This window comes from Filicampus tigris, chromosome 13, assembly GCF_054856515.1.
Source record: "Filicampus tigris isolate MCC_2025a chromosome 13, RoL_Ftig_1.0, whole genome shotgun sequence".
NCBI classification, from domain to species: Eukaryota; Metazoa; Chordata; class Actinopteri; order Syngnathiformes; family Syngnathidae; genus Filicampus; species Filicampus tigris.
Window position 1 is genome coordinate 12,910,546 of NC_141229.1, and position 19,025 is coordinate 12,929,570.

At 38.9% G+C, this 19,025-nt stretch overlaps 2 protein-coding genes across 2 annotated transcripts; both read right to left on the reverse strand.

Moving 5' to 3' along the window:
- Positions 1 to 310: 310 nt before the first annotated feature.
- mis18bp1 (MIS18 binding protein 1) lies at positions 311 to 13,335 on the reverse strand. Its single transcript, XM_086050597.1, has 17 exons — positions 12,605 to 13,335; positions 10,838 to 10,969; positions 10,535 to 10,752; positions 9,624 to 9,700; positions 9,344 to 9,465; positions 9,152 to 9,242; positions 8,011 to 8,111; positions 6,192 to 6,340; positions 5,527 to 5,596; positions 4,762 to 5,323; positions 4,191 to 4,397; positions 2,754 to 2,932; positions 1,649 to 1,776; positions 1,364 to 1,506; positions 1,162 to 1,246; positions 1,027 to 1,081; positions 311 to 684 (listed from the first exon to the last, which is right to left on the reverse strand). Exons 1-17 carry the CDS (start codon positions 13,254 to 13,256, stop codon positions 584 to 586), a joined length of 3,072 nt encoding a protein of 1,023 aa, XP_085906723.1. The 5' UTR covers positions 13,257 to 13,335; the 3' UTR covers positions 311 to 583.
- Positions 13,336 to 16,385: 3,050 nt separating this feature from the next.
- Positions 16,386 to 18,906, reverse strand: olfm4.1 (olfactomedin 4, tandem duplicate 1). Its single transcript, XM_086050034.1, is given in 4 exon segments — positions 16,386 to 17,245; positions 17,323 to 17,470; positions 18,062 to 18,274; positions 18,687 to 18,906. Coding segments are annotated over 4 exon segments (1,410 nt in total). The 5' UTR covers positions 18,876 to 18,906.
- Between the last annotated feature and the right edge of the window lie 119 nt (positions 18,907 to 19,025).

The following is a 19,025-nucleotide window of genomic DNA, read 5'->3' on the forward strand; positions in this document are numbered from 1 at the left end:
GCTATATTCACACCGATTTATTAATTTAGCTCATATGACATGTATCTGATTTTTTTTCAGTGGGTGGTAGTACCCCATTTTGAAAACTTTACATTAGTTTGAGAAAACCTTAGAGCTGGTTTAAAGCCCTGCTTCGAAACCCTAACCCTAGTGTGAAACTCAAACCTAAATTCAAAAGCCTAATTTGAAACCCTAACCCTAATTCAAAACCCCAACTTGAAACCCTAACCCTAGTTGAAAAACGCATTAGTTCTCAGACCCTGTACGAGTAGGTAATGTGTATTTTTAAATACACTTCTGAAATAACACATTGGCTCAAATTAACCTTTATTTGTACAGTGTTAATAATGAATGATATTTCATATTGCATGATGAAAATAAAAATAAAAAACACTGAAATACTGTACAGGGAACACAGCTATTGTTCTTATAGTTGAATGAAAGACAATACAAATATTTGAGCCTAATTCTACAGGATTTACATATTTAGATCATGAGGTGGCAAATCCAGGTCCAGAAAGTAAAGCCAAACTTTAGCAGGTTTCATTCTGGACTTGGATTTGACCTCTGGTTTAAATTTGTCTCAGTCATTGTCCGAGAAGTAAAAATCCTCTTCTTCTCCACTGTCAGACAACGCGGCAGCGTTATCTGGAAACATCTCCCTAATGACATAGGAATCATTTCCTGGAGAGAAAAAAAAATGGGGTTGAAGGTGGATGTGAGGGGAAAAAAAACAATTTATACAAAATATACCAAATTAAATTCATTTTACGTCATATCATTTAATGAATTGGTATTATAAATTAACATTTTAATTAATGTTAACCGAAAAAAAATGTACAGCTCCATAAGCTTAAATTGTTCCAGCCAACAAGCAAATGTTTTGTTAAAATATTGTAAAAAAGATTGTATTGTATTTGATTTCTTTACATTCATTATTATTTGCTTTATAAATAACATTAAATTGGATTTGAAAGTATTTTCACGCAATCCACCCCTAACGGGAACCCTGTAAATGAAACCTACCTGGTTTTTCTAATGGTCTCATTCTTTGTTTGCCCGATGGTGTGAGCACAAAGTCCTGAGATGAATGATAAAAGAAAGTAAGTAACCTGCTTCTTAAAAGTGACAGACAAAGAAGTACCAGGATGTAAATAGTACCTTCGCTGGAACTTTTTTGTAGCCGTTGACCTGATTTTGTTTTATTGCTTTCTGGAGTTGAAAGACATACTTGTCCTCATCGTTCCTTGACATAGGAAAAACATTTTGAACTGTGAACCTTTATATACCCCGTGGAAACCTTTTTTATATTTACACAAGGCTTTCCTGAATTGTGTGGACAGAAATGAGACAAAGCAGTCACCTGTTCGTAGAATACACCATTCCAGGAGAGGCATGTAGACACCGAGGGGTCTTCACTTGAGGGGAATGCAGTGAAACAGGTGTCAGAGGCTCCAGGTGGCTCATTTTGAAGCCCTGGTCTCCAGCCGAACACATGGACGGCATCTGCTCGTTGTGATGGCAACCATGCGTTAGCTGGCTAATCTCCAACATGGATGGCGTTCGAGCAGTGTTTCCCAACCGTCGCGAGGGATCATCGTGTTTGTTCGGAAACAGACCGAGTGCAAAAAGAACAAGTGATGCCAACCTCAAAGCACTTGTTGGGTGCTGCACTGAAGGCGTCGTCCGTGTTCTCTCGGGGCATCGTCTCCAGGAACTGACGCACCTGCTGTTTTCTCTTGAAGGTTCTAATACCTGCTGATATGATGGGATTGCCTGGAACAGAAATTGTCAAGAAAAATGGGGAATGTTTATAAAAGTCTTGTGTTTTACTGTTCAGTTATGTTCTGGGGCTGCTTTGCTAAATCTGGCACAAGATGGTGTGAACCTGCGCTAGCCACACAGAAATGCAAAGACTATCAACAGACACAAACAAGAACAAGAATGGCTATGAACAAAGATGGGAATATTCTAAAAAGTGTTGATCTAAAAACGTATTGGACAATTGGGGGGGAAAAGCTAAAACATACAGTCTGGAAAAGGCACCCTCCAAACCTGGAAAGGTTTCAAGATTGCTTGGACAGTGGCCCAAAATAGCTGTCAAGATGAGCTAAAATGCTCGTTGAGAATTTGATTGCACTAGGGCTGCAACTAACCATGTCTTTACTACTCAATTGATGTGATTCATTAATTGAGGAATTAATTGATGAATTCGATTAAACAAAATTAATTTTCATCTCTATATTTAAAACCAAAACATTATTTCAAATTGTGAAAGAGCAGAAAACGCACAAAAATTAATGAAGATTCAGTTTACAGGTTTGTCAGAAATAGGCAAAAACGTTGACTATTGTATAAGTAAAAGGAGATGTTTGCAAATGATGATCAGTCTGCTTTCATGGAGGACTACAGAAATTTGAGCATATTTAATGTTAAGAGGTTGAAATTTCAAGGATTTGGACAATTTTATAATAAGGTCGCAAAACAATTAAACGGGGAGTCAACACAAAAATGTTCTTTACAAGAATATGTTCTATGCGGCCCCACTAGGCTAAACACGGCATCCTGATTTGATATTGTGGAATAGGTGAACTATTTAAAAATAAATAAATACAATGCATCTAAATATGAGGACTTTATTCCACCTCAGTCTGTCTGTCAGTAATGCAGCTTTGTGCACTCCGTGACATCCTGCAAAGCAAGCTTTTTCTGCATCCCCTCCATGGTGCCCCGCGGAATGCCTTTTTCCTTACCCGTGGCTTTTGGCGCTTGCGCCTTTTTCTTTTGTTTTTCGCGGGTGCTCTTCACAGCAGTGTGGCGGTCTTGCAGGGCCAGGTCCTTGTTGTGGCACTCCTCCGCAGAGCGCGTGCCAACCATCATGGCCACCTTTGCCCAGTAGAGTGGCGTGTGCGAGGGATAACTGGACACAGCCCTGCCAAAGAGTAGTACAAGGGCACGGATGGGAGTTTCTGCTGGAGAGAATTTCTTCTCATGCCGGGGCAGCGAATCCCAATCATTGAGCCAAGAGGAGAAATCATGTGGGAAATGATGCAATTCACTTAATTGGTTTGAAAATTAATTATTTAGAAGAAATAACCTATATGTGTTGAGCCATCTATGCCAACAACATACACTACTCACAAATAATTAGGCCCATTCAGATTGTGGGTTAAATTTCAGGATAACATTTCAGTTCTACTGCCATTTCTCAAAACTTTATTTACTGTAGAAAACATGTTAATCTTAAAGTGAAAGTCAACCCAAACATTCTCTTTGCAATAATATGTAATATGATTACAATATGGAATTTGATTACAATTCCATTTGTGGAATATGAGTTATGAAGCAAAATCGACCTGTTTTTAATCCATGTCAGGGGGTGGCCATTTTGTCACTTGCTGTCAACTGAAAATGACATCACAGTTGCGCAGGGCTCAGGTAGCAACCAATCACAGCTCACCTGTTTTCTGAAGCTGAGCCACGATTGGTTGTTATCTGAGCAACTGTGATGTCATTTTCAGTCGACAGCAAGTGACAAAATGGCCGCCCCCTGAGATGGACAACAACAGGTGGCTTGTGCTTTTGATTTTAATTTATATTCCACAAACGCAATATCAATCTGAGTATCAAGTTTAGACTAGTGGGCCTGCATAGAACATATTCTTGTAAATAATTTTTTGAGGTTGACCTCTTTAATTATAGCAAAACACTTAATAGTTGATTCATGGATCAAACACAAGTTGCAAATGTTGTTATTCAACTCCCTGTTAGAGACCAGCAAGTTGTACCAAAAGAACACTAAACAGTTGGGCATTTAAGTTTAGAGAAGTTCAAATTAAGTTCAACTGGAAAAGTGATGGTGCATTTTAGGGTAATGCTTAACTTTCAACCCAAAGCCAAATATCCCAAACCTTTTTTTGTGAGTAGTGTAAAAAGTGTGTCAGAAAATTTCCAGAACTGGTGTCACCAAAGATACCAAATCTAAACTACAAATTTCATTTCAACTACATTGTCAAGAGGCATGTTGCCGTGGCGACAGACACAAGCCTCGAGGAAAACCTGTAGTTTGGGTTTGAATCATATTTTGCACTTGGTAATGTTAGTCGTGGAACTTTTCGTACACGCCCCCGTGTGAAATTTGGCCCCAAAGCTGCCCGGGAAACACTCATGTGGGTGATTGTGAGTCTTACTGCTGTAGTTTTGCCAGCTCATCCTGCGTCCACTTGTCCTCATCTCGGCCTTGAGGAGACGCCGTGCATCCTCTGATGGATTTTTGTTTGGTTTGAAAAAAAATTGTAGGCGACAATGGTTTGAAGCTCTTGGTTTGAGGATTCCTGCCTTGCTTCCTGGGCCTCTTTTTGCTCTGTTTCTTCCTCTTTGTAGAAAGTGCCGTCTCACTCTCCAGAGATGAAGAGACTGATACATTTTCATGAGCAGTGCGATTTCTCCCCGACTCGCTCAATGGAGAAGCGTCGGACGTGTTCGATTTGGACCCCTGTCGGGGAAGCTTTTTGGATTTACTTGGAGGTGGCGGAGTGTTCTCAAAATCTGAGTGATCATCGGAGCTGCTGTTGTGAGGATTTTGCCTCTCGTGCGGCTTCTCATCCTCAGCAAAAAAATTAGGGGGGGGGGCGTTTTCTCGTTGACCTCACCAAAGGTGTGTTGAGCACACTCATTTTGGACCCTTGTGCACGGAGATTTTTGGGCTTCACTGGAGATCTCAGGCCTCTCTTGTCCTGTTTTTTTGTCTTTGTAGGAAGCATCTCCTCCTCTTCCAGTGAGTTAGACTCTGATAATTGTTCATCAACAGCAGAAAACTGAGAAGAAGTGCGTTTTCTCCCTGACCTCTTCAACGGAGGAGCATTGAGCACCTTCATTTTGGACTTTTGTAAAGGTAATTTTGGGGGGTTTGGCATCGTGTCCTCATTGGACACCTGTTCATCAGCGCTAGCAGTGTGATTGGTTCGACTTTCGTCCTCCTCCTCCTGCTCTTCAGACTCAGATAATTTGTCATGAACATTGCAAACCTGACGGGGAGTGTGTCTTCTCCCGGACCTCACTGGAAGGGCGTTGTAAACATTTGCTCTGGACCCATGTAGGGGCAGATTTTGGGGTTTACTTGATGGTAGCGTGTTCTCATTGTTCGACTTTTCACTAGAGCTGCTCGTGTGATGGTTTCGCCTCTTCACTGCTGCTTTGGTTGAAACAGACGGATTGTCTTCAGGTTGAATTTGAACTTGACTACATTTACGAAGCGGCGTCTTGTTTTTTGTCAGTGGCGCTGGCTGAATGCTCTCTCTGGTGGACTCACGTTGTTTCTGACCTGGAACCATAAGACAATTGGTTGCCAATGAATGGATTCATTGCTAATTTTTGTTTTTTTATTAGTCTTTTCAAAGGGATTGGAGAATCGCTCTCTTAATGCGATGGCCCGTTCTTTCCATGTCAGACGCATAGGTCTATAATATGATGAGAGACAACTGCACTGTAGTGGTAAAGCTTGGCATCAGGACAATTAGCATTTACCTTTATTGCTGAGAAGGAAAGCCTGGGCAGTTTTTCGAGACTTCTCCATACACACTTGAGGAGCAACATCCTGTAGAAGGTAAAATAAAAATCACAATAATTACCAGTAATCACAAAATGACCACACATTTTGTATCAGTTCTAATTGTACAATAAAACGATATTTTTCAAGTTTTTAATACTTTTATTAACATACGAGTGGAAAAATAGTACATTGTTAGCATGACTTATTCACGATGCAGTCTTGTGTTGATACCCTGGTTTTGTTTGGAGAGATGCCTTCTTTTTTTTTTTTTTAAGTGTAAGTCAATACAAAAATTTTCAACAATAATATGTTGTATTAAGGCCCACTAGTCTAAACACGGCATTCTGATTGATATTGTGTTTCTGGAATATCAGTTAAGTAGTAAAATCCACCCCTTTTTTCCCATCTCAGGGGGCAGCCATTTTGGCCCTTGCTGTCAACTGAAAATTACATCACAGTTGCTCAGGTAAAAACCAATCATGGCTCAGCTTCAGAAAACAGGTGAGCCGTGATTGGCTGTTACCTGAGTGGCCATATATGCTGATAAATGGTTGTCTTAAATGGCATACCGTAGTTTTATATGAAATAAATAATGACTGACAAACAAACAAACAAAAAAAAAAAGGTTAGTGGTACTTACAGAACTGAAGACGGTGGTGTTGTAACATTCAAAGATGGTAACATTCATGTCTGCGTCCAGAAAGACTCTGCCTCCTTTCCAGTAATCCAGGGGCGGCTTGATCAGCCGACCACTCCGAGTCACTTGTTTAGAAGACGTACAAGTGTCCGCTGCAGCAGAAGAGCAAATGTATGCATGAAGAGAGTAAAAAGTGTCTTGAATGATTCTCATTCATCAAATGATACTAGGGCTGGGCCGATATTTCGATATCGATATGTATCGCGATTGACACATGATTGATACCAATATAAAATGCCTTCGGTAAAACGTTCTTTGTAAAATAAAAAATAATGATTTTGAATGTCTTTTATTTAAACTTAATTTTCGTTTCTTTGAACTCAAAATGTCAGTCAATTTAACTTAATACACACAGAACAATCCATTGGGATTAACAACATTTTAATTACACAATAGATTTCAGATCTGTTCTTAATCAAACGAATAACGACAGAAGAAAGTGCATATACCATCTGAAACGAAATCATCATCGTGAGAGAAGGTAGTCAGTCAAGTCTGTAAACCAAACAGTCTGTCAGAAAGTCATTTTGCCAACCAGCAAGTGACTAGCCTTTCACCTTTCTCCCTGGTCTTACTTCAACATAAATCAATGATTAGTTTAAAACTGTCACTCAATAATACAATGCACTGTCAATCTTATACAGATGCTTAGTCATGACCAGAGGTCCGTTGTAGAGGAGAAGAAAAGGGACGCCTTTCAGACGTTACTCACGGGTTGTATTGTACATGCGGGGCACACACTACACTACAGATCTATATTTGCCCGATTTATTAACTAAACGCTCACTTGTCTGAGCAAATAGCAGAATCGCCGGTAGCGCCGGTGTCGTTGTAGTTTTTCCGGACTGCGCGCTCGTTCGGAGGAAGCGGAAATACAGAGAAAACTGCGGTGGCTTTGATACACCAAAAATAAAAAAAAATCGAACATGCCCGATTTGAACGTTTTTAACATTGTTTTATCCGGAAAATTCGTTTTCGGTTCAAAATCGTTTAATCGAGCAGCCCTAATGGCAATGATGAGTCCGCTAAAAAGATAAAGTAGTCCTAAGGCGGTTGGTCAACGATGATGTATGCACTGCAAGAGATTATTCGTTCACTTACATTGGATGAACATTGAATGATGGCTAATATATGTGTCAACAACTGCTTTGGGGTAGACCTAATGCAAATACGCATTTACAATGCACTGATTGAGGACAAACTGCACATTACACTACATAACGATGTCCAAAAAAACAGTTGACTGTTATTTAAAGGTAAGTTTTAAAACTAAATCAATAATCATCAATATTGACTGATATGAAATACTTAGATTGTGACTGTTTTTCAAACATTTCTCAGCCCTTCTAAGCACATTATCTTTAAAATCGAGTTTATTTAATCTTTATATCAACAGGTTTATTTCACTCTTTCATAGTTACATTGACCTCTTATTAAAGGTTAAGTATTATGTTAATGCGGCAGTCGGCAGTGAATTGAAGATAAGTACTGTTTATTTTCTCTTGGTTCTCTTCTGTTTTAATCAGCAACGTTGCTGCAGTGTTAAAAGGCACTGTTAGGAAAGAATCTGCTCAGGTACATACATGTACATTTACAGTTCATAATCGTTCTGTAAATATAAAAGTTTTCAACATACATAGGTGTGGCTTGTAGCCCAGAAAATACGGTATATTGTGATATACTTTTCAGAAATATCGCCCAGCCCTATAATTCACTATTAGTTTTTTTTTTTGTTTTGTTTTGTTTTTTGTCTTGTACTTACTTGTCCGAACATCTTTTTTCTTAGGTCTTTTCATCTTCGACGTCTCCATTTTTGCCTTGGTAATTTTGCTTGTCTTTTCAGTGTTCACTTTTCTCCTGCTGCTAAAAGGAATTAAATCCAGCTTTTGATTAAATTATCATTATTACAGGGGTTCCCAACCAACCAACATGCATCCTAACATGCAACATTTTGAGGTAAAGAACACATCGCAAGATGCCACACTCAAGCTCAGTTACTACCGTACTTAGCCGTTGTTAATTTATAGCCAAAAATTGTTATAAGATGTATTTTTGATGCAAATATTTACCTTCACTAGAATGTGCAATACCTGGAGAAATTGCATCTGAATGCTTAAGGTCTCACATTTGACTGAAATGCCGTGGAATTAATTAAAATGGAAGGAATGTTAACTGTAAAGACTGTAAAAAGCTTACTAATAACAGAAAATGTGGACTAGTTTGAAAAGCTGGAATTTTTTGAATTCTTAACACTTTCAGAAAAAAAGCAAAGGGAGCTATTTAGGATGGGGTGTTGTTGTGTTATTATTCGTTTTTTACTTTCAGTTTAGTGGATTTACTCATAAATGGAAGGGGAATGAACATCATCCTGGCACTCTTAGTGCTGTTTATGATGAGTACCAAATAAAACGTAGTCAATGAATAATACTCCAACTTGTATCCCTACAAAATATGGAGATATTTTATGGAGGACCAAGAATGCCAAATTAAAATAAATAAATACATAGTAAAATTGCAAATCTATCATGGCATATTTATTTCAATATCTATTTAATAACTGCAATGTATTTGGTTATTATTTTTTTGGGAAAAAAAAAATATATATATATATATATATATATATATATATATATATATATATATATATATATTATGATTGGAAGGTTTGTTCAAAAACATTCTCTAATTTGCATGATAATTTTGAATTGAGTATATAATGCACAGGGGGACAAGAGTGCCAAAATCAAATCAATATAAATAAATAAATATACTGTATAGAGTACTTTGATGTACCGCCCAAGGAAGCGAACTCTGTCCTAAACCAAGAACCCCCTGCACCGGTTTCCAATAAAACATCAATCAAAAGAATATGTACATGTGAAATATTGCAGAAAAAGTCTTACTCTTTTAATTCTGACAAATACTTTGCATAAAGCTCTTTCCAATTTGAAGGGAATCCATGTGCAAACATCCTCAAAAGCCAGCGGGGAAGGTCTAACAGCGAAATGTGAAACATGGGTTAGTGAAAAGATCATTAGACAAATTGATCACAACATTAGGTGCGCTTTCACAATTCAACACTCCATCCATCTTACCAGTATCCTCATCCAGATTCATTTTCCCCACTAAGACGTAAATATTGCCAGATACCGTCTTTAACACAGTGCTGGAAACTCTCTCCACAATAATGTTACTGTTCCATGGTATCCTGTTGTCCCTGTGCCAGATGAAACACACCAACAAAGATGCAATCAAATGCTACATGAGTAATCTGACGGACGAAATAGTAATTTTACGCGGTGTCAGTATTAAAAAAAATTAAGTACTTCACTAAATACTTATATCTTGGCCAAAAACAAACAAAAAATAACTTACATGCGGAGTCCTTCCACAAACAGGCCATTACGATTCTTCCTCAGGAACCACTTTTGAAGATTAATAGCACCACTTTCCTGCCAAGGGAAAAAAACAAATAACTATAAATGTGATGTGCCTGCAAATTGATTTCAATTACAAGAAATAAAGTCAGATTATAATAAAAATAAAGGCGAAGCCATATAAAGGGGAAGTCATCCCCCCAAAAATCTCAGGGGACGGTCATTTTGTCACTTTCTGTTTCCTGAAAACGACATCACAGACATCACAGGGCTCAGGTAACGACCAATCCCGATTCACCTGTTTTCTGAAGCTGAGCCCTGAGCAACTGTGATGTCATTTTCAGTCGACAGCAAGTGGCAAAATGACTGCCCCCTGAGATGTATAAAAACAGGTGGATTTTACTGCTTAACTCATATTTCATGAACAAAATATTCATCAAACCCTGTGTTTCGATTAGCACTTGTTGGCAACTTTGCCTTCACTCTGCAGCCCAGCTCACCTTAAACCATCTTGATTGAGTTCAAAACATGTTTTCAGTTATTTCATCCTTTTTTTTTTTGTTAAGTACCGGTACATAACTCCATGTGTTCATTCATAGTTTTGATGCCTTCAGTGAGAATCCACAATGTAAACAGTCATGAAGATAAAGAAAACACATTGAATGAGAAGAGAGAGAGAGAGAGAGAGATAGATATATATATATATATATATATATATATATATATATATATATATATATATATATATATATATATATATATATATATATATATATATATATATATATATATATATATATATACACACACACACACACACCGGTATATAAAAAAAAAAATAATAATAATAATAATAACCCTGTGTATATACACACAGTATAAATCAATTCATATTATACTTTTACTCACAGTGGGCATTTTTGTGAAAGTTGGCCTTTGCTTGTTCTTGAACATTGAGTTATGTTTCTTGGGAATGGAGATGCAGGGCCGGTTGAGGAGGATGGGATCCAACAAAATATTCCCAAACACTACAGCGGGGGGAGAGTCCTCTTCAGGAAGAAGTGCGTCTGACTGGGTGACTGGAATCTCAATTTCCGGACTATGACATCTATTGGCGGTGTGGACAACTAAAATACAAATACACTGATTTTTGGACACAGGTCTTGTCAATTTTGTTTTCGAGCAGACATCGACTTTTGTGTTTATGTTTACCTCCATCAGATGGTTCACTTAGTTCCTGGAAGTCTCCACTGTCTTGCTCTAGCTCTCTTCTGCTTTCCCTCTCTTTCATGGAAGCAAACATCTTCGCGGGAGACATGAGTTTGTTCCAAGACACACTGCACCCTGTTCGAAACAATACGTACTGTACAGAACATTAAAATGGCTTACTATAAAACAGGTAATGTACAAACGACAACATTACCGAAGAAAGTTTTTGCTTAACTCAGTTAGCTGCATGAAACAGTTGTTTTTCACAGAGGATAAAGAATATATGCCTGTAAGTATTCTTGTATTGTCTGTGTACATGTGTTGTTGCATCTTTTCTTAAAATATCCGTTGCTTAACCCATTAAGCCCGAGAGCATAACCGCGTTTCTACCATTAGAGCCGGGAGCGCTGTTGCATCTTTCTACCTTTCAAACCGGGGGAACGGATACTTCACTGTCCTTTTTTCATCCAATTCTCTGTCTCTTAGCCAACTTAATGCATCAGAATATACATGTGACGGTGTCGCGAGACCGCGGAAGATGTCGTGGAATTTTTTCGAGCCATAGGTAGGCTAAGGGCGGATGCTGTCGATCGCCGGGAGCTCTGATTAAAGTAAGTGACGGCAGTGATATATAGACGACGTACGCGACCAGTGGAACCAGTCGAACGTGATATGATATGGTTTGTAGACAATTACGATATTGACGTCTTTGTAACAGAATAGAGGATGGTAATTACCACTTGATTTTTTTTCAAATTAAAATAGTGCTTCTCTTGCACTGACACGTTATTTTTACATCTTCGATTGAAACAGTAAATAATACATTCTCTATTAAAAATTGATTCAAACCTATTCATCGAATAATCGATTCGAATCGACACGAATCGAACTTGGACATCCCAGCGCTCACAAGCTCTATACAGCAACACCTAACAAAAGACTACATACTTAGGTCATTAGAATATACTGACTTAGAGTGCTAAAAAATTATGTCTTTATTTTTTTTCCCCCCCATTTCAGATGCATACCACATTTTCAATGTGTAGATCAAATTATGAGCTTGTGCCAAACATCTTTGCGTTTTGCGTTCGTGGATGACTGCAGCACCACACTAGCGCACAGAGACAAGCATGGTAAAGTTTTTTTTTTTTTTTTTATCAAATCAAAAATCCGGAACTGAAAATCGAATTGAATCGGGGCTTCAGTGAATTGTTACATCCCTACACATGACCAAACTAAGAAAACAGGTGAGCCGTGATTGGTCTCAAACTCAATATTAAATCAGAAGGCTGTGTTTAGACTAGTGAGGCCGCATAGAACATAGTTTTACAGTCAAGATTTTTCTACTTGACTTCCCTTTAAGATCACAGAATTTCATTGGCAAAGTGAGTGGCTGTTTAAAGAAGACAACTTGTTATTCTCCTTATTCTTTGTTTAGTTTGACAGTAAACTTCACTCGGGGGTGGCAATAAACATTTGAAATCTCTCTCTTTTTTAAGAACTGTTCACTATCTGCTTGGGTTGGACAATTAATCAAATTTAAAATTGACATCACAATGCAGTAGAATGCAGTTTTTAAATTGAAAAGGCTGCAATTTTGAAAATAAGATCTATCTGATTCATTTCAGTCCGTTGGTAGGCTTAAAGCTTTATCATTTATATGCATAGTTTATATATTAATTATATATAGTGTGCAGATTAATTCAATGCTCAAGAAGTGCAGCCCATGTTTACATGCAGTAGGGAAAAAAAATCGTAAAGTCGCCTTACTTTTTTTCGTGCTTTTCTTTGGACTGTAGCTATATCCTACAGCCCTCTCCCTGCTGTCATTCTCACTTTCTGATGTGACATTTGCCCTGCTGCAAAGTGTGTTCGTGTTCTGCTCCTCCACATTCCTTTTCCTCAGTTTCTTCCTCGCTGGGGAGAAATTGGACTCCGGAGGCGTGCTGGCGTGAATAGGAGGGAATTCCTTTTCGAACCCAACGAAGCTTTTATCCACAATTTGTCGAGGGTCTCCGGTTGAACGCGGGTCTGTGGAGACGCGAGGTGGATAATACACCGCCGTGGACTCCACAGGATGTCTCATCGGTGATCTGAATCTATGTACAGTGTCAGATGTATGTGGGAGCTCCGCTGCCTGTTTGTTATAATCCGAGTATGAATAGCCAAGGCTTTTCTTGGGAGTCTTTATGGGCGAAATAGTCAAAGCCTCCATCTCTCCAAACCTGTGATGGAGTTCATTCGATTCCCAGATCTTCTCTGTTCGGGTCAAGGCTGAGTGCATTTGCGCTGCGTATCCTTCTCCAACTCCGCACGTCGTTTGTTCTCCGCTCTGTACTCTAGATTTAAGCATGGCGAACACCTTCGCCGGAGACTGGAACCGAGAGTCCGAAAAGTGCAAGGCACGTTGATACGACGCCATCGGTTTTTAGAAGTTGTGTACTAGGCTACAGCTGAAGCTCCAAAAAATCAAAAATGGCGCATTTAGGCAGAGATGCTTGACGTATTATGAAAAACATGACGTCACGTCCGTTCGATGTTTTTTCTTTTTTAATTCTTTATTGAAAAAATGTTCCGGAACAATATTGAAAAACGAACCGATCTTCCTCTTCTTCATTTAAAAGCACAATTTTTAGAACACAGATTGGTATATTTTGTTCATTGGGTCTTTTTCCTTTCGCTTACTTGTTCACACATCTGGTTGAAATTTTGTTACAATATCAATAATTAAAAAAATACCAATTTGTTCTAAAAATATCTTCCAAAAATATGGAAAAATGACTTAAAACAATATTTTTTAAAATGCATTAAAAATGTATAAATTTGTCCATCTATATTTTTAGATTATTATGTGGTATGTTCGGCATGTTTAACACAATAATTATACAACACGAACATTGACTTTTTCTTCATATTTTACTAAAACTTGAACATAGGCCTATACTTAAATGTGCAGACAGTATACAAGAAAATGCATAAACATCAATATTATACAAGGGACATTGGTTTATAAATGACAAAACAAAATGTAAGGATAATGTATAATAATTAGTATGTGATGCTTGATGTCCCACATTTGAATTATGCAGGATAGAAGTTTGATGACTGGCCTTAGCCTTGTTGTAGTCTAGACGTTAGCCTCGTTCTAATCTAGCCTTGTAGGAATAGATGTTCATCTTTAGCCTTGTTCTGATCGAGGCCCAGCTTGCTTTGCGTGCTTTATTGCTTTCAGACATGCATAATGAAGACTCACACACACACACACGCGCACACACATAGACATACCAAACTCAGAATGTCCCAACTGCTTTCGCCCCCTTTTCCCTTAGAGTTGGGACACCTTTGTAATCAGGGACTCCTAAGAAAATAAAAGCGAGGACGCGGAGGTGCTTATCAGAGTGTTGCTAGGAAGTGTTGCGGTAGTTCCCTTCGCTTTCCTTGTGCAAGTAAAATAACAATATTGTGTTGAGTGTCTTCTCTCCTCATTTTGTGCGTTGTTTACTAATGTCTCACTTGGTGTGAACCTGACACAAAACAGGAAACAAACAACAAAAACAATTCAAATTTGATTATTAAGCAAGCAGTGAAAAGTATACACTGGACTTCTTAAGTCATTTCCATTCAATGTCTATTAATGATTAATCACTAAGGTATCACAGCATACACATACTTTTATTATTCATCAGTTAGTTTCAAAGTATCTGTATACAGATTAACTTCTACAATACAATATTTGAAAATTGGGAAGGGATTTGGAATTCTCATTTTGTGTAAATAAAATATGCCAATTATATAGTAACATAAGATTGATCACAAAGGACACAGATTTATCATTCTTAGAAACGAACCTTGTAACTACTGTATAACTTTTAGACCAAATGTGATGATGGTACATCCCACTTTGTATAGTGTTTGAATATCTATATGGTCACATCACGTCTGCCTCACAGTTAGTTCAGAGGTCATGGGTTTGAAATTTGACTTTCTGTGTGGAGTTGTTTTCCTTATCTTGTGTAGATTTCTTAGCATGCTTCAGCTATCTCCCACATCCGATGAACTTGCAGCCTATACTGTACTTCAAAACCAGGGGTGGGCATTTCACGGTCCTCAGGACCGATGTAGCCAACTCTATTCTTGCCACTAAGCATTTACATGATCAAGAGTCCTGTAATATTTTTTGCATTACCATTTTTTTTAACCTCCAAATAATTCGATTTTTTTAATAACACTGGTTCATTAAAATGTATCCCTTAATTTTCATTCATCTTGTCAATTACTTGTGAGGATAAGCGGTTCCAGCGGATTGGTCAGAGGAGGGAAGCAAGTTTTTTTAAAACCAACACGTGCTGGCATGGCAGTCAAGCCTCTGAGCCCTCCAGCTTCCAACCTGGCCAGATGCTGTCCTGTGGACCGCATGTGCCTGCAATTGTGTGAGCAGTTGTAACCCGCTCGGAGGGAGAAGCCTTTTTGTTTATGCCTGTTTTCTCAAATTTATTAGTAGGAGTTAGGTTAAGAGTTTGTCTTTGATTTGTTTTATTTTGTAGACAGAGTCAGGGTCCTTAGATTTATTTTGTTTGTTGTGTTGGCATAATTCTCCCTCCGAAGTCAAAACAATAAACCACAAAAAGATCAACAAAATATAGTGATTATTTCTTTGATGCATTTATCACATTAAATGTTAATCAATTTATTGTAAAAAAGAAAATTAAAATATCAGTAATATTTTTTTTAAATATACACTCAACATGTTTTTATTTGATAAATGAATTGGTTACTTGTTGATAATGAAACAAATGACAAATTATAAAATGTAAAAAGGAAAATGAATTAAAATTTGTTAGATATATAAAAATAATGGCATGGGTGTAACCTGAGGGCGGCACGGTGGTCGACTGGTTAGCATGTCCGCCTCACAGTTCAGAGGTCGTGGGTTCGATCCCGGCTCCGGCCACCCTGTGTGGAGTTTGCATGTTCTCCCCGTGCCTGCGTGGGTTTCCTCCGGGTACTCCGGTTTCCTCCCACATTCCAAAAACATGCATGGTAAGTTGATTGGACTGTCTAAATTGCCCCTAGGTGTGATTGTGAGTGCGGATGTTTGTCTCTGTGTGCCCTGCGATTGGCTGGCAACCAATTCAGGGTGTCCCCCGCCTACTGCCCAAAGACAGCTGGGATAGGCTCCAGCTCCAGCTGCCCAAAGACAGCTGGGATAGGCTCCAGCACGCCCCGCGACCCTTGTGAGGAGAAGCGGTACAGATAATGGATGGATGGATGGGTGTAACCCGTCTCTTGTTCAAAGTCAGCAAGGATAGGCTCCAGCTCACCTTGAGCCTAACGAAGACAAGCTTTGTAGAAAATGGATGGATGTACTGTATACTTATATGCATGTTAGAATTTATAACAATAACATCCACTAGTTCCAATAGTTATCCTAATGTCTTTCAATAGTGTAACCCTGATGCATGGTAAACAAAAAGAAACACATTGATGATGCATGAGAGGATTTATTAGCATTTAATCATAAAGCGGATACTTGATTTCCTCAGACGTGAAGCTAGGAAAAACTCAGTGTGACATGTCAGATTTGGGTTGGGGCAAAAGGGGGTTCAACTGTGGCTTTTGCTGTGCGGTTGAACCAAAGGTGGTAATTAACATAATAGCCATCATTGTACATGTACAGCTTCTGATCAGTTGGATTGTAGTCCAGGTTGGAATATTTATCCTGGAAGCGCTCAAAAGTTACACTTATGTGATTCTCTTCTTTGGTTTTAGTATCAAACATGTAAAATATCTCCTCATTCTGGATGTCAACTGTCCTGACAGCATAAAGAACACTACACACCATAAAGATGTTGTTAATGCCTGGTTTGTAGACACTGGTCTGCCATATTTCCTCAATCCCAAAAGACTCTTCGTTTATTTTAGCAAGGACCATCTTGCCGTTTGACTGATCCGTGGCATACGTCACCCAAAGGCCATTCTCATCAGAAGCAAAGTCAAAGATCTGATTCCCATAGTTGGCGTAGGAAAAGGTTGAGCTTGCCCCAGGAATCACCCTGGATTCATATGTCATGCTGGTAAAATTATATTTAGCCAACCCAAATGGACTGTAGTTCTGATAATATAGCGTGTTGCCACGAACTATATAATTGCTGCCAAGACCATTCCACCCACTTGACATGGTGTGATGCAGGAAAGGGTTTCTTAAAACCAGATTTCTGTAGTTAGTGTACAACCTAATGTCATCAATATATATAGAAGAGTCTCCAGAGAACCAGTACATAGATTCCCTGTCAGGAATTGGCTTTGAATCTTTGCCCCAGCCTCCGTATGCATAGGAGGGGGTTAGATGAGCATTAAGTTGGCTCACAAGGGGCTTGCTGACCTTGATGATACCTGTATGATCGCAGGAACCTTCATCAAAAGAGAGGAAAATGTAGTTAAATTCATTCAAAAGCACACGCGTCTATGAAATGTGTGGTAGAGCTTACCAATGTTGGGGTTGAAGATCTCTTGGTGGCGTCTCTCGCACTGTTCTAAATCCATTTGTATCTTGACGTACTCTCGGCGTGTCTGTAGAACCAAATTCTTGTCGTGGGTCTTCTCCAGCTGGTCAAGGGTCTTTACCATGACTGTGATCTGAGCATTAAACAAAAATACACTCTTAAAACTGCTGGCTAACCCAAATTGGGTGAATAGCTAACCCAGAGCTGGCTCCACAAGGGACAACACCAATGCTGGGTTATTTGTAACCAGCACATTGGATCAAGATTTTGATCCAACAAGGGGTAAAAACTACCCATACTGATGAGTTAAACCCATTAAGGAATGGGTTATCAGTATAACTGTGGTTAAAAATAATACTACTTGTATGACCAAATTCTCTAAGAAGCAGCAGCAGCAGCAGCAGCAGCAGCAGCAACTTTCTCCTGTCAGCGGTCACCTTAGAAAGTCACAAGTTTGTCGCAGTTTTTACACCTTTCTGTCCACGCTAACTGAGATTAGAACTTCAATCTCTGTGTACCAAGGCTGCAGTGTTATCCACTGAGCCATCCAGCCGCGATTAACATATCCCAAGAGAAGTAACCCAATCTGCTCAAAATCCACAGCTAGCCAAAGAGTGTTAGGAAAACAACCTAGAATTTTTTAGTGTGTAAATAAAATAAAAAAAAAAAAGTCCAGCCAAAGCTCAAGCGCTCTGTCCACATGCATCCACATTTGTGGGCTTACTTCGTGGTGAAGAGATTGGAAGACTGTGGTGGAGCTTTTGAATGAAAGCTTCAGCTCCTCAACCAGAGCCTCTACTTGCTTAATTTTCACCTCCATGTTTTCCAAAGTGGCGTCACTTTGGGCATCAGGTTTCTGTTCCAGGAGCTCAATTTCCCTTGTCAGCTCACTGATCTTTTCTGCATATTGTGTCATCTTCATTTCATAGTCCTCGATCTGAAATCAAGAAGAAGTGTTGTTGTTAGTTGTTCTTTACCATCTTTTTGTACATACTGTGAACCCCCAATTATTGCAACGGACAACTTCCAGACCCACTAGCAATAGGTGAAAATCAGAAATTTAGAGAGAATGCAAATTTTTTTTTTGCCTAGTTTTAACCCTCGTAAATGATTCAAAACCACATACAAAAAAAACCACACGTTTGAAAAATACTTTTTAAACACATTGCTTCTCAGCTGCTCATTGTGTTTGTTTTTTACTGTTCTGGCATTCAATTTATGGCTAAAATGTGTATCACATTTGTGGCTCTCCTTTCCCACATGTGAGGGCATTAGAGTAAGTGAGCATACTACAAAAAAAAAAATCTGCACTATGAGGGGAACACTGTATTTCTATCATAATGGATCACCTTGCCCATCTCCAGCTCCAGCTTGTGGGAGATCTGCTCAGCGGCCTGCTCAACCACCACTAGTTCATTTACGGGAAATGTAGAACTTGGCAAGAAGGCGTCACAAGTGCAGGAGTCCGCACCTCCACTTCCAGCCTCAGCATTCACACTCAGTTCATGCCACTGGCTCAAACCCTGAAACATAGACATATTGTTAGAATGGAGGCACAAAGATCGTTAAAAAAAAAAATCGCATACTTACCCTCCAGGCCAATGTGGAGCCTAGTAAAGCAAAGACATACAGAGGGACAATCATTTCTGCAATAGCCAAATGGGTAATGACAGTGTCCCTTGCCTTCT

Coding starts and splice junctions, on each gene's coding strand:
- mis18bp1 (XM_086050597.1), bottom strand. CDS start 13,256: ATGGCGTCGTATCAACGTGCCTTGCACTTTTCGGACTCTCGGTTCCAG. Junction 10,970..12,604: donor AAAGAAAAGCACGAAAAAAA/GTAAGGCGACTT, acceptor TGTTTCGAACAG/GGTGCAGTGTGTCTTGGAAC. Junction 1,082..1,161: donor ACAAAAAAGTTCCAGCGAAG/GTACTATTTACA, acceptor CATTCATCTCAG/GACTTTGTGCTCACACCATC.